The 13,600-nt window shown below is 45.4% G+C and overlaps 1 protein-coding gene across 2 annotated transcripts; it reads right to left on the bottom strand.

Moving 5' to 3' along the window:
• Positions 1-414: 414 nt before the first annotated feature.
• nr2f1a (nuclear receptor subfamily 2, group F, member 1a) lies at positions 415-9,215 on the bottom strand. Of its 2 annotated transcripts, none has more exons than XM_035638907.2 (3): positions 7,675-9,215; positions 5,711-6,235; positions 415-1,648 (listed from the first exon to the last, which is right to left on the bottom strand). In XM_035638907.2, the coding sequence occupies exons 1-3, from the start codon at positions 8,105-8,107 to the stop codon at positions 1,374-1,376; spliced, it is 1,233 nt and encodes a 410-aa protein (XP_035494800.1). In that variant the 5' UTR covers positions 8,108-9,215; the 3' UTR covers positions 415-1,373. The 2 variants fall into 2 exon arrangements, with proteins under 2 accessions (XP_035494800.1, XP_035494799.1); XM_035638906.2 differs by having other exon boundaries at positions 5,711-6,238; positions 7,675-9,201.
• Positions 9,216-13,600: the final 4,385 nt, after the last annotated feature.

Genomic DNA, 13,600 nt, shown 5'->3' with positions numbered 1-13,600 from the left:
CTCTGTGTGGCGCGCAGGCTTCCCTTGCTGTCTGGGAAAAATATTAAACATTAATGCGCTCGCGGGCTGGCAGAGGGCTCGCTGCTGTAGAGTCCCTCATAGGCTCGCCTCCTTTGTGCTCGCAATGCCAGTTATGTCAGTGGGTTCGTGGAAATGTGAGGTATATGCAACCGTTATGTAATTACCACACTTAATCCCGCGTAGCAGCTCGTTTTCGCCGGTGTAAGAGAGGTAAACAGTGTATTCGGAATGACATGTCTGAGTACAGGGTAATGCACGGTAGTGACTCAGTAATAACCCGAGGCAGCATTTGCGCCTTTTTCACACAGAAGCCCCAGAGGCGAGAGACGGTTTGAAGTAAGACCGAGCATCTTGACAATCGCTTCCAGGAAAATGCTTGAGAATGAGACATTGTTGCCTATTTCTTTTTTTAATAGTACAGTCACCATCACACAACTTCATCAACCGACCCTTCTGCAAAAAGCTGCATCATGGAGTAAGCAAATTGAAGGCAACAACCAATAAAATTCAAGAAACAATGGAAATTTTCAAGACGAAACAAACAAAATGTATTTGAAATGATATATTAAAAGTGCTTTTGATTTTCATGTCTCTCCTCTTTGACTGATGATCGACTCCACGCGCATTCATGGCCCGGGGAAAGGCGCCCCAGACGTCCTCTCAGTAAAAATGTCCTGGAGGTCAGTTTGCTGCTGTTGCAGGTCCATCGTATCAATTGGGGAAAAAGTTCAACCATCAGTGGTGATATTGTCATAGCGATTAGACTGTTTCTTATTTGTCTAAATTTCTTTATTTTTCTGTTTTTAAATTCTCACTTCAATTTTAATTCTTGGAGAACATAGCTTCGACAACATATATCGCACTCATTATAAGAAGCAAAAGGTTATATCAAAAAATTATTAGTATAGAATCACAGAAACCCTGGTTTAGAACCAGAAAAAATACAAAACAGAGAGGTACATAGACACAGGACAATTCTTATAATTGCTTGGAAACATTATTTTTCCCGCTAAGTCTTGATTCTTTTTTTCTTACTGCGCATATGATGTTTTTCATTTTATTTGTATTTTTTTTACAAAAAAAAAAAAGGAAAATAAAGACTAGTATTTTACAAAATGAAGAGTATTGTTCTTGAAGATGAGGGGTGGATTTACACAGGTGTAAAGTCCAGTTCCAATATTTTTCTGTACATAATGTATTCCATCACAGTCCCAGAAGACAAGAAAAAAAGTAATGTCTTCCAAGTTTTCTCAGAAAAGGTCCTATATATAGTCTTCTTGGAGGAGGATGGGGTGAGGGGCGCTGAATTTTGGTCCTTTTTTCCCTCTCTTTTTTCCACTTTCATATAAGGATCATTGGATGGACATGTAAGGCCAGTTGAAGCTGCTCCCGGATAATAGCATATCCCTGATGAGGGTTTCAATAGGAGTTTTACCTACCAAGCGGACGAAGAACAGCTGCTCGATTACCGACGAGGAGACGGTGCGCAGAGAGGGCAGCCGCAGCAGGAGCTTCCCAAAGCGGCTGGGCTGGTTCGGGTACTGGCTCCTCACGTACTCCTCCAGGGCGCACTGGGATTTCTCCTGTAGGCTCTCGATGTGAGCAGCGTCCGACAGACCGCAAGCGTCTGAGAAACACACACCACAGAGAAAACCAAACACGGTGGTTAGGCCCCTCACGTCTCCACAACCCAAAGGCACAACATGCTTTTTTTCCCTCCAACTTCGACATTTCAAGAAACGATACCTGTGCACTGCAAATGCATTATAAAAAATGTGATATTTCATCAAAAAGAAATCCGCATGTAGTTGTCACAACAACAATTGAGAAACGGCGATATGAAATAAACTGCATCACTTTCTCTTCCAGTCTGATTCTTTCTTTCTTTTTAAACGTGTAGCATGTAAAACACACGCCTGACTTTTTCTGTGGAAAATGTGAACACAAACCCACATGGTCATATTGCCTCACGTGGGGTCTTACAGCTCCGGATAAGTGCACACTTTGCCTTTCCCCAATTTACATCCTGCAAAAAGCACCGTGGTTATCATTCAAACATCAGCCTTTACGTGTTATTGACAAAGTGGAATGAACAAACACACTGCCCAAACATGCTGCACCACACCGAGCCAGTGGGACTGTCATGCAGAATAAACAAGGGGGCTTGCTTGCTGCTGGAGTAGGGGTTTGCGCAACACAGTGCAGGACACATCCCTGCCTCTTCTTACGACAAGAATAAAGAGCTGCATGTAAGGAAAACTGGAGTTGTGCGCGTGTCAAGGGGGGGAAGAAGTGATGGGGCCAAATGTTCCAAAGGGAGGCTACACGGGCCTGAAGGCCGCTTGCTCGTCACGTCTGGACTCGGGGGATTCAAGTATAAGGAAACATAAACGGCACTGATGAATCTGAAATTACACTGGGTGTAATGTGACCTAATTACTCCGCAGTAAGCTGTTAAGTCATTTCGCTGCTCTTCTCTCCATAGACCAGCCTTGGCCTGTTTTTTGTGTGTGTGTGTGTGTGTCTTTTCTTCCACGGAGCCTATAGGACGGGCCGCTGGAAGCAATCACATTTATTAGCGGAGGCGAAGTCAATATTCGCGACATAAAATGTTCGAAAATGAGCCTGTGCGTGCGACGCGGGCGGCTCCGTGCGTATTTGGTTGCTCACTGGTGGCTCGTGTGCGCGGCCACGCTTCGATATAGACGAAAGCATAAAAAAGAGAGGCTTTGTTGGTGTATTGCGACGCTTTGTATCACACAACACAAGCATGCGTGTCGTGCTGCTTATAAACTGCTGGAAAGGCAAGAAGCGCAACCGCTGGCGTTGCTCCTATGGTCCCACATGGAGCCGAGGCTGTCCCGAAGAGATTTCTGCATTGAGCTGTGCTTCTTTCTTTTCTTTTCTTTTTTTTCTTCTCAAACTACACACGAGGAAGGCGGCTCGAGCTCTCGACCACTGCCACATGAAACACCGGGCAGATGCTTTTAAGCCTATTCGCGATTTCCTCCGCGCTATAACTCACTATGGCCAGACACAATAACCTTGTGAACCCGGGGGCAACGCTGAGATCTCGGGGTGATTTAGTGTGACCTTAGTCCGGCCGGCCAGTGCCCCCGCGTATGCAAATCCCCGTGGACTTAACGCTGAGTGTCCCCTTTTTAAAAAATCCGCAGCGATCAATACGGCTGGAATGAATTACATTTGGAGATTTTCTTGTAAATTATAATACTTTGGCGTGGCATGTTGCAAACTCGGCGATGCGGCGCGTCGAAAGCATCGCGGGGGGAATGGGCAGCAGTTGAATGTATAGTGTCAAGAGAAAGCTGGTCAAAGACACCCCATAGTTCTCCATAAGGCCTGCCCGCAACCCTGCACCCCACAGCCTCAATAGACCGGGACATGGGAACAGATAGCTTCCAGATTCTGCAAACGACTGTTTCTGTGGTGTAGCTGCAGCAGACACTGCAGTGTGCACAAGTGGAGAGGGCACTGTTAACGTGAGACAACGACCCGGCGACTGTGGTGAAATATTTCAGGCTGACCGTCATTATTTATGCATAAAATAGTGACAGGTCTGGTGTTATTAAGGGGCAAACAATCCACGCCGGTTTTGGCAAAGAGCCACGTGACTCGCCACAGCCAACACATACAGCCTGCATCGACCTCACCGAATGATGTGTGACAAAACACGGAGGTAATGTTAATGTGCATGCGTCTGAAGTTTCTCTGGGTAATCCGGGGTGAATTACCGAAAGACCGCGCGCTATAGGAAAATATGGTCAAATGTGTCAGTGCACGAGGAAATATTACAGGAGGAGCAGACTAATAGCGAGTAGAGTGAATCTAACAGACTGTCACGTTGCTTAAGTTCGGCAACTGAGGCGACATACGCACTTATTTGTGTTAAAACATATATTTACCTCTCAGCATGCATTCAGCATTTTGGCGTCTCAAATGAGCCTAATGCCAAACCACCCAAAACTGAAAGTAGGTATTATGGCTGCTGAAAGTAAATATATATATATATATATATTTTTTAAAAAGGTCCTCTAACTGTAGGAAAACTTGTGTGGTATTTGCCTAAAAGAAGAAGAAAACACTTTAAATGTGGTTTAGTAGATGGAGAATAATCTCTGTGTTCCCACTTACAAGTTTCGTGAGAACTTTATAAATTTAGTTTGAATAATTTATATCATGATTACATACAACTTATTATCACTCATACACAAACACTGCATGATAATTTATGAGACAAATGTTAGACACAATTAATATAATATAATATAATATAATATAATATAATATAATATAATATAATATAATATAATATAATATAATATAATATAATATCATATCATATCATATATAGTAAATGTGAAGTAAATTTACAGTTGTGGATCCCTGACAATACGTAAATAATTAACAATAATTACTGACGTGTGCCAGGAGACAAGTGCAACAACTGTCAATGTAAAACTGAGTTAAGACGCTTTCCAGGGATAATGGATGTGGGGATTATTTCAATAAAAATACGAATACGAAAACCACATTAAAACGAAATGTTTTGTCATAAACGTGTCCAATTGTGGATTTTGTACGACCGTGTGGCAAAATTTTTGTAATTGGCCAAATGTGAGACAGTGAGTTCAAAACTTTGAGATAAGTTCAGAAGTAGTTTTGGGGCCTGTGAGTTCAGTGAATTAAGACTCATCATCCTCATCACAGAACTCCCTCGACATAACAGGCCTAATGGCACTGAGTGTACACAACAAGCTCCAAAATTGCGTCTAAATTACGCACGGAGAGTAAATGAGGACCTCCAGGACCTTGCCCCAGTCAGCCATCAATTAAGCTATCGACAGATGTAGGTTCCTTTTGAAAATGACTGCTGGTGACTGTTCGAGGCGTGCGCGTCAAGAGAAACTACATGCCCAATAACTACGAAAATGAATAGGTCAGCTAAGACGAACCTACAAACCATCTACAGCTACAGCAGCGTTATACTCTGTGTCCCACAGAAGCGACGCACTGACATATGAATCAACTTCCATCAGCCTTTTTTTGATCTAAGTCTGCTAAGGATTATTTCCTGCCCCCCCCCCCTCCCAAGACATGTGTTTGTGCACGCAAAACAAGGATGAAAGCACGCGACAACAGCCATAAACGCATCAGCTGTCATATATCACCCAGTGATGGACTATTTCATCTTTACGCTCAATTATTTGACACCTGTTCCAAAATTTGTGGACGCGAACCTACAATGACGGCGTGAGCTCGGACGTGTACAGGAAAAAAAGTTTAACTCCAAAACTATTCAATATTTACACATTTGAGGGTGTCAGTTGTCTCCTAATTTTTTTGAAAAGACGACTGAGCTGAGTGTTACACTTAAAAACTTGAGGCGCTCCCTCAATCTGGATTTGTTTACACGTCTAATGCTGCGGCTACAACTGACATGGGAATGCATGTAAGTGGATATGTAGCAAGCTGTTGACAAAATAGCTATTCCATCGGCAACACAAACATCTCGTAAACTCAGATTTGGGACCAGCCTGTGCTTGACAGTCATATCCTTGATGCCTCCCTGCGCTTCGTCCCGCGAGCCTCGCTCCCGCTAACATACGTGTGTAACTATGGGCCTCATTTGATTACAGACATGCTCCTATGTGACATGTTGGACACCCACCTGATGTAAAGAGCACGATGGCCTTGAGGCAGCTGTACTCTGCCGAGTCTACGTGCAGCGTCTTAAGCTTCTCCACTTGCTCCTGGAAGATCCGGATGTGATCCATGAAAGCCACGACGCGGTCCGCGGACATCGGGGAGGCGTGCAGGCCCGCCGCGGCGAGCAGAGGGGCCACATGCAGGGGCATGGAGCACTGGGCCGCGTTAAGCACAAACAACTCGCTCCACGTCAGCCTGAGAAGGGACACCTGGTCGGTGATCTGCAGGTCGGGGAAGAAGGGGATGTTCCTCGCCCACTCCACGGCGCTGAAGAGCAAGCGAGCCGCCAGCTCGCAGATGTTCTCGATCCCCATGATGTTGTTGGGCTGCATGCACTGGCTCCCGTACCGGGACGTCGGGTAGGGCTCGGCCCGCAGCAGTAACGAGATGTATCCGGACAGATAGCAGTGGCCATTCAGGGGGTCCCCGTTCGTCAGCGCGTACTGGCCTGGGTTGGGCTGGGTTGGAGGCATTCGTCCTCGCTGAACCGCTGACGAAAAGAAAGAGAAAAAGAGGAAATGTGCATCCAGGACTGATAAACATTGTTCACGAATAGTAAACGTCAGGCAGGCTACAGCTCGTGGGCTTTCTTCTCAGTAAAACGGCGTACACACGGAATTCAAAAGGCAGCACGCATCTCAAAACATGTTGACCATAGCGTGTGCTGTGTGCAACACTATATTATTACAGATTATACTTTCGACAGCATGAATATCTCATCGAAACAGATGTGCTGTGTCCCTCAACCTTCACACTGATCGCAGTTGTATTTAGGCAGACAGGCTACATGGGCTTTGAGCAAATTGAAAATACAGTCACTTTTTACACGGAAAACACACACATTTGATCATGTCCAAATGTCAAATTGCCAAATTACAATTATCGATATTTTAAGACATGAGCACACATTGTTTCCAGTAGCCTACCTACGCCACTTGAGCATTATATTTATGTGGGGTTTTGTTTATTTGAATAATTATTAATTGGGGACAAACATATTACCGACATGACTGATAATTGCAGCTGAATGCAGCGACATTTGTACATTTGAGCCACATGAAAAGGTCAGCCGGGAATAATAGGAATTCGGCCGGTGTTTGGTAATAAAATTAAATATTAATGCGAGTCAGTGTACATTATACGTGGGCTTGTGGTGTGTGTGTGTGCCACACATAGTAGATTTTAAAGATGTTTGCATGAATTGGAATCTAAGGCTCAACACGGAGGGGAAAGTTGTTATACGGCCTGTAATACGCCAGGCAAAAAAACAATGAGCCACGAACAACTTCAGCGGCGTTATTCGGCGAGTCTGGGCTGTGGAGTCAGCACGAGGAGCTGGGGACAGACGTGGGCTGCTGGTGGGTTCATTTTTACATCCACACGCACAGCCTCGCGATCCCTATACTATTATTAATGAGTTGGCCGCACGTATACTTCTGAAAGAGACTATCAGCCTTGTACACTGTACACAGTGCGAACACACACACATACACACATGCACGCACAACACACACACACACACACACACAGACATTCAGACACACACATACACACACTCTTCTGCTCTAAAAACCTGTGCGTAAAACGCGCCCGTTGTGCGCTTAATGCCTGTGCTTGGTAATAGCAGCATTTAGGCTGCAAGAAAAACAAAATGAAAGGGTCAGCGAGACGAGCCGCTTTGTTCGGGCGACCTGCATTCACCAGCATAGCTGCTGTGGCTGCGCTGGCCTTTTACCCTCCTCTCACTGTAGACACAGAGACTACAACCGTTCATGCAAACACCCCTCAAAAACACGGATGGAGAGACCGCAGTATGCCCAGCCGTATAGCCTGTGACCTTAATGCAACATGGCAGCCCTGTTCGTCTGCAATACATATCGGATGCGTAATCATGAGTTTAAGAGACATATTGATATATATATTCACCTTCCCGGCGCATTCCCACTTTTAAACATTTCTTCAGCCGACAGTATTGGCACTGGTTTCGGTGGTGCTGGTCAATGGGACAGTTCCTATTGGCACGACATGAGTACGTTAAGTTCCTCCGTACACTCCTCTTGAAGAAACTTTTGCATCCCTCGCAGGTGAACTGGCCGTAGTGTTTGCCGCTCGATTTGTCTCCGCAAACCACACATTCAATATGCTGCTGACTCTGTCCAGAATTCTGACTCCCCTTGTCCCCGGCGGTGCCCGGTGTGGACGGGGGTCCCGGCTGGCTGGGGGTCTGCGGAGTGTGCGGCGCCGCCGACGCCGTCTGCTGCTGCTCCCTCGCCGGCTGCGCTGCTGGGTTGGGGCCGCTCGGAGGTCCTCCGGCCACGTCTTCCTGCGGATCTCGCCAGACGCTAACTACCATTGCCATATCTCGGCCCCGGAAAGTGCTATAAAGCGAAATGATCGCCGGTGTTTAGGAAGCGCAGAGGAGGAAAATAGATCTCAAAAGACGGGGCAATGCAAAGTCAAATCGGAGCACGCAATCTCAGATGGGGTAAGAAGGGCAGAACAACGCGATCAATACATTCAGAATACAGGAGGGCGATTGAATAGGCACCCGATCAGGATTTGCAAGTATCGGGAGGCCAGTTCCAAGGTAAATTGCAGTCAGCCATTCAGGAATCCCCAATCTTGAAGGAAACCCGAGTCCAGACGTAACAAATTGCAGTTTGATATAAAATAGCCACAAAGGAAAGGCAGGAGCGATTCACATGGACGCAGGAACGAGTAACAAAAAAAAAAACCTTTTGCTGGAAAGACGCGATCCAAAGTGCTGCGGAGATAAATTCCTTTCTCTTTCCTTCCCCTTGCTCCTTTGCACTCCCGTCTTCGCCGTGTCGGAGTGGAGGAAAAACTGAAGAGCCGGATTTTTACATCTATATTCTTAAACAAACATCATCATCTCGCCCAGCAGCGAAAGAAAACCGCGTCGCCGAACGAAGTGCCCATGTATAGTTTCACCTCTCTCCAGCAGGAGGAACGGAGATACGAAGAGAAAAGATAAAAAAAAAAGAAGAGGAAAAACACCAACAACTAATAGAATATGCAAGAAGAAGGAGAGACCCAAAAAATGAATGCGCTTAAACGAGAGGACCAGCAGAGCAATGTTTCCGAAACGGGGGATCTGCGCGAATGTCTGTATATAGTGAACTTTGACACTACTATTGAAACTGACACGTTTCTATGGAGATCGCTGCGCCTTATATGGTGCTCGTGTCAAGGAGCCAAGAGAGGGGCTGCTGGAGACTGATAATCAAAGGCGACTGACTGGCCAGAGCCCTGCATAGAGGAGGAGGAGAGGAGGAGAGGGGGGGGATAGGGAGAGAGAGAAAATGGGAGGCTAAGGTTATAGCCAAGCCCTCTCCTTCTCTCCATTGGTTAGTCCCACTCGGTTCGTTCACTGCAAAAAATGTCCATCCCGATAACTCATTGGATCTCGTGTACGAATGTTAAAAATATGATTTTTCCCCCCCCCCCGAAAAGTCAGTAGGAAAATGAGCAGTTCACAGAATATCACTGGTTCCCAGCCCCAGTTCGAATCATTTGTATTTTATTTTTTTAAAAAAGGAGTCAATATCTTGAAATAAGGCTGCGTATACGGGGAGATGTATATTTAAACATGAAGAGTCGATGCAATAACACTCACACTGATGAGCTGACCGGCACCGGGCACAAGTGGGAGCATCTCGACCCGATGGAGGATTCAATCTCCCGGTTTTTTGGTAAAATCCAAGATTTTTCCAGTCTCGATGCTGAACCGACTCGGAGCCGAGGATGGATATTTTTTGTAGTGTTGCCATCTCCGCCTGGCGGGGCTGGGGGCTCTGACAGGCACAATTTACATTGAGCTCGCCCCGCGCTGCTATTTACTTTGAAACCTGATTAGTATGGGCCGTCTATTGTCACCAAAAAGAGGAAGAAACCCTGGATAGAATAGCTGAAAAAGCGGGATAGAGGCAAAGGGGTGGGGGGGTGGAGGGGGGGGGGGGGGGACGACAAAGGTTTTTACGCACGACAAATAAACCAAAAAACTGTGCGCAGCGGCGAAAAGGGGACTCTGGCACAGAAATTCCCCAAAGTTTCAAAATGGTTTGTCTGGGTCCAGTATCTTTATTATAGAATTAACGGGTGTCATTATTGGTCTGAGGCGGATTTATATTTTCGCACGTTGTTTTGTCTTTGGCATGCGCATTGCGGTAAATCCCTGTCTGTAATCGGCACAGTCTCGCTGATTAAAACTTACAATTTAGTTTAAATGAGCTTATAAAGGGAGAAGAAACGTCAATGGGAAGACTGATGCATGAAAGAGCGTGCTATACAAACGGGATGCCGCGCCAGCGGCCGGAAATCTCTATAAATAGCCGGAGCAATAAGCAATATTCAATAATTACCGAGGTCCTGTAGTCTCCACAATCACTGAGCTGGTGTCACATTATGTCTTAATAATGACAGTAATTCTAAATCATGTGAAGTTGCTGGGAATTTGCATGGGGATTCCGGCGTTTTCTGTATCGGGGTTTCTGCAGGCGGACTACCTCTGCGACTCAGAAATGTCTGGATCGCGCTGCCATCTAGCGTACATTGTACAATTACAGCCTCATATTAATGTACACACAAGTCATCAAACATGAATTTTTAAAACTGAAAAGTAGATTACATTTTTTTTTAGAATAAGCCAAATTCATGCGTCCGGGTTCCTCTTGTCCTTTGTGGCTTTTTGAAAAGTGCAATCTTTTGATTTAAGGCTGAATAACCAAGAATAAACTTTCAAAAGAACAACGATAAATATAGGTTGTAATACAACAAAATATAAAAGCTGTCTCAAAAGTTCACTGCCATTGGACACGTCGTGATTTAGATGGAGCACGAAGTCAAAAAATGTTGTTTGCAAATAATCTCCAGAAAAACACTGTAATGCACAATGTTGTAATAATGGAATAACCATTCATAATACAGCAAGTTGTTGTTTAATATATATATTCAGAGTGCCCCCTCACAGATCTTTACCCACACAGAGATATTAGCAGATACAATGGAGCGCAAATATGCAAGTGCCCCCTTTGGAAGCGCATAGGAGGGATGGGTTGTTTTTTAAGTATTCAACATGAGAGCTTTCTCTCCCGTCCCTGTCTCGGACACTCCACTGAAACTCCCCGGCCATGTCTCCGGCTCTTTGAAAAGGTGAAACCAATGAGATTAAATCGGACAAAGAATCTTTTTTCTTCTCCCTCTGTAAAGTGTATCATTAAGATTTAACTCCGCAGATTGGAACGCGGCTCCGCGGGAGCGGAGAGGAGAGGAGAGGGGCAGCGAATGGCAGCAGGGTAGAGGCTCTGGTGGAGAGCTGCGGAGCGGCGAGGGGGAAAAACGGGGAGAAAGTGGACGGCGGGACATTAGGAGAAGAAGCGCCAGAGTCGGCGGAGCAGCGTTCCGCCTGGATCAAACCCGCCGCAGCGGAGGCAAGTACACCTTCTTCTTCTTTTTTTATTATTCCCCTACTTCGCCAATACGCTCCAAGCGCGCGCGGCGGCTCTCGGAGCGAAGCCCCGTTTCTCCGCGCGCGACTCCACAGTCGCGTCGCGTCCCCGCACCACGCAGCGACCCGGGCCGAGCCACCGACACAACTTTCCACCGGGCAGTCGCGTCGCTTTCTATCCACTTTGACGCAGATTATCGACTGTCGTTCGTCCGTTTTCCACCAGACAGAACTGATGTTATCACAGGCTGGTTTGTTGTGGAGCCGCTGGACACAGGAGCCCTCTTTTCTTCTCTGTGTGTGTTGTTGTTTTTGTTGTGTTTTTTTGTTGCCCGTCCCGTGCCCCCCACCTGCGAGGCGATTTGTTGTGTGAACACATAGTACAACGATCGATGGCAGGCAGTTTGTCTCAGCTATAGTGTCACCGGATAAAGAGGCTGATCAGGGCGAGCAGCCGCAGCATGCACCGTCTCCTGTCCCAAAGTGCCACTTTAGCAAACTACTGTAAAATCAAATGAACAAATAAACAAACAGATAAATAAAAACACATCACATGAGGTAAAAACCCTCCATGTGTGAAAAAGGACGCGTAAGATGACACGCACTGCGATCTGCACAACGTTATGGATATGAAGGGGCTGTAATAGAAATTAAAAACTAAAATAAAGGACGTATAGCAACACGTGCAACGCATCACAAACTGTAGCTCCAAGCAGCTTTGCAAAATAACATAATATTAATACATTAATGACGTTGACTTCAACCGTGGGTGCAGTGAGTTCATTGCCCTTTTTTAAAAACCCAAGTAATATTAATATTTCATTGACCACTTTTTACGGCTTCTGTCTTTTCCTTTTTCAACAGTGGGAACACGTGAAGAATAACATAAGCACATTATTATTATTAAACACGTCTCGGACACGTCAGGCAATGGATGCAGTTGCGCTTTACTTTGATGAAGGGGGATATTTTCAATATCCAGGTACAATCCGAGTGGAATAATCCACACAGGGATTATCGACGACTCCCTAAATTCCCCCTGTGTGAAAGTTTTGTCAAAGGACTTTACCGTGAAATATTTATGAGGAATAACAAAAAAAACATACAAGTTTTAGCAAATCTCTTATGACCAGCAAGTGATCCCCCTTTTTACACGCTGGTGCAGCGGGACCTTGTATGCAGCTGTAATACAGCTGAAACCAACAAGCAGCACTATCAGTTGGGAAAACACTGAGGTCACGAGTGCAAGGCCCCCCAATAAAACAACACATGGCCACGAGATCCCGTTTTGGAGCATTCGAAACGGAAGCAGAGATTTATAAATGGTCGAGGGCCGTGTTTATTATTGATTGGGTGTAATCACATCAGGGTTATAACCACAGCACATAGTCAATAAGACATTGCATGGGCTTAGAGGGTGACTCGCTTCGCAAGGGGGCCTCTGCTCCACACACACACACACACACACACACACACGCCACATGCAGCTGATGCTGATCCCTGCGACTTCAACGGGCTGTCGGCAAAATATTAAAATCATTCAACAACCCCAAAAAAACTCCCGCAACAACTAATAATGTGCTGAGCAACTTCATGCGTGGGATTATGAGCATCGTCAAGACATCTCCATGTTGGATCCTGGCTCTCCTAGTTTGAATAACAGACACAGATTAACAGTCGAATGGGTCACGTGTGGCAATAAGATGCAGCTCCAGACCTCAAGAACAACTTTTACGCGTGTGGGACCGCGCGTACGTGCGGCGCGGCGAAGTTTGTCGTCCAAGTTATTTTCATTAATGATGAAGTTACATATTATATATATTACGTAGACTATTTATGTGGTAATTTGTATTTAAGATGGTGATTTTCGTGAACTGTCCGAGCTTATATCATCCACGTTGTTGTTGTGTTTCACTCTGGTGAAATAACAAAGACAAGATGTAGACGCGCACCATGTTACAGCCTATAGGTGCCACACTGACAATTAATTAGGACAATTTGATCCCTTGTCTGTCTCTCAACAAGATATTTTGAGTGTAATTTGTTTTTACAAACGTGCCTCCGGATCATTTGTTTGCAACATGCTAGCAGTTGTCCTGCTGTGGCACATTGATTTATGCTTCTTTTTTTTACAACGGCATTTTAATTTTTTTTAATTATGATGAAATCAAATTAGACACGAAAACGAAATGACATTAAAACGCTCGACAGGTTAGAAACAATAGTAATTGACACATGTTTATTTAAACACTGAAACTATTTCTAAAGTGAAGTAACTTTCCCCCTCTCTCCCCTGCGCCTCTGCAGTCTGTAAAATGGCACTTTGTGATTTTAACCGTGCGCACGGAACAAACAGTAACACTCCCATATTTTGCGAGTCCCCCC

The sequence above is a fragment of the Scophthalmus maximus genome, chromosome 19, assembly GCF_022379125.1.
Source record: "Scophthalmus maximus strain ysfricsl-2021 chromosome 19, ASM2237912v1, whole genome shotgun sequence".
In the NCBI taxonomy this organism is placed as follows: domain Eukaryota; kingdom Metazoa; phylum Chordata; class Actinopteri; order Pleuronectiformes; family Scophthalmidae; genus Scophthalmus; species Scophthalmus maximus.
The sequence above is the reverse complement of the archived record's forward strand: the minus strand, read 5'-3'. Positions and strand labels throughout refer to the sequence as shown.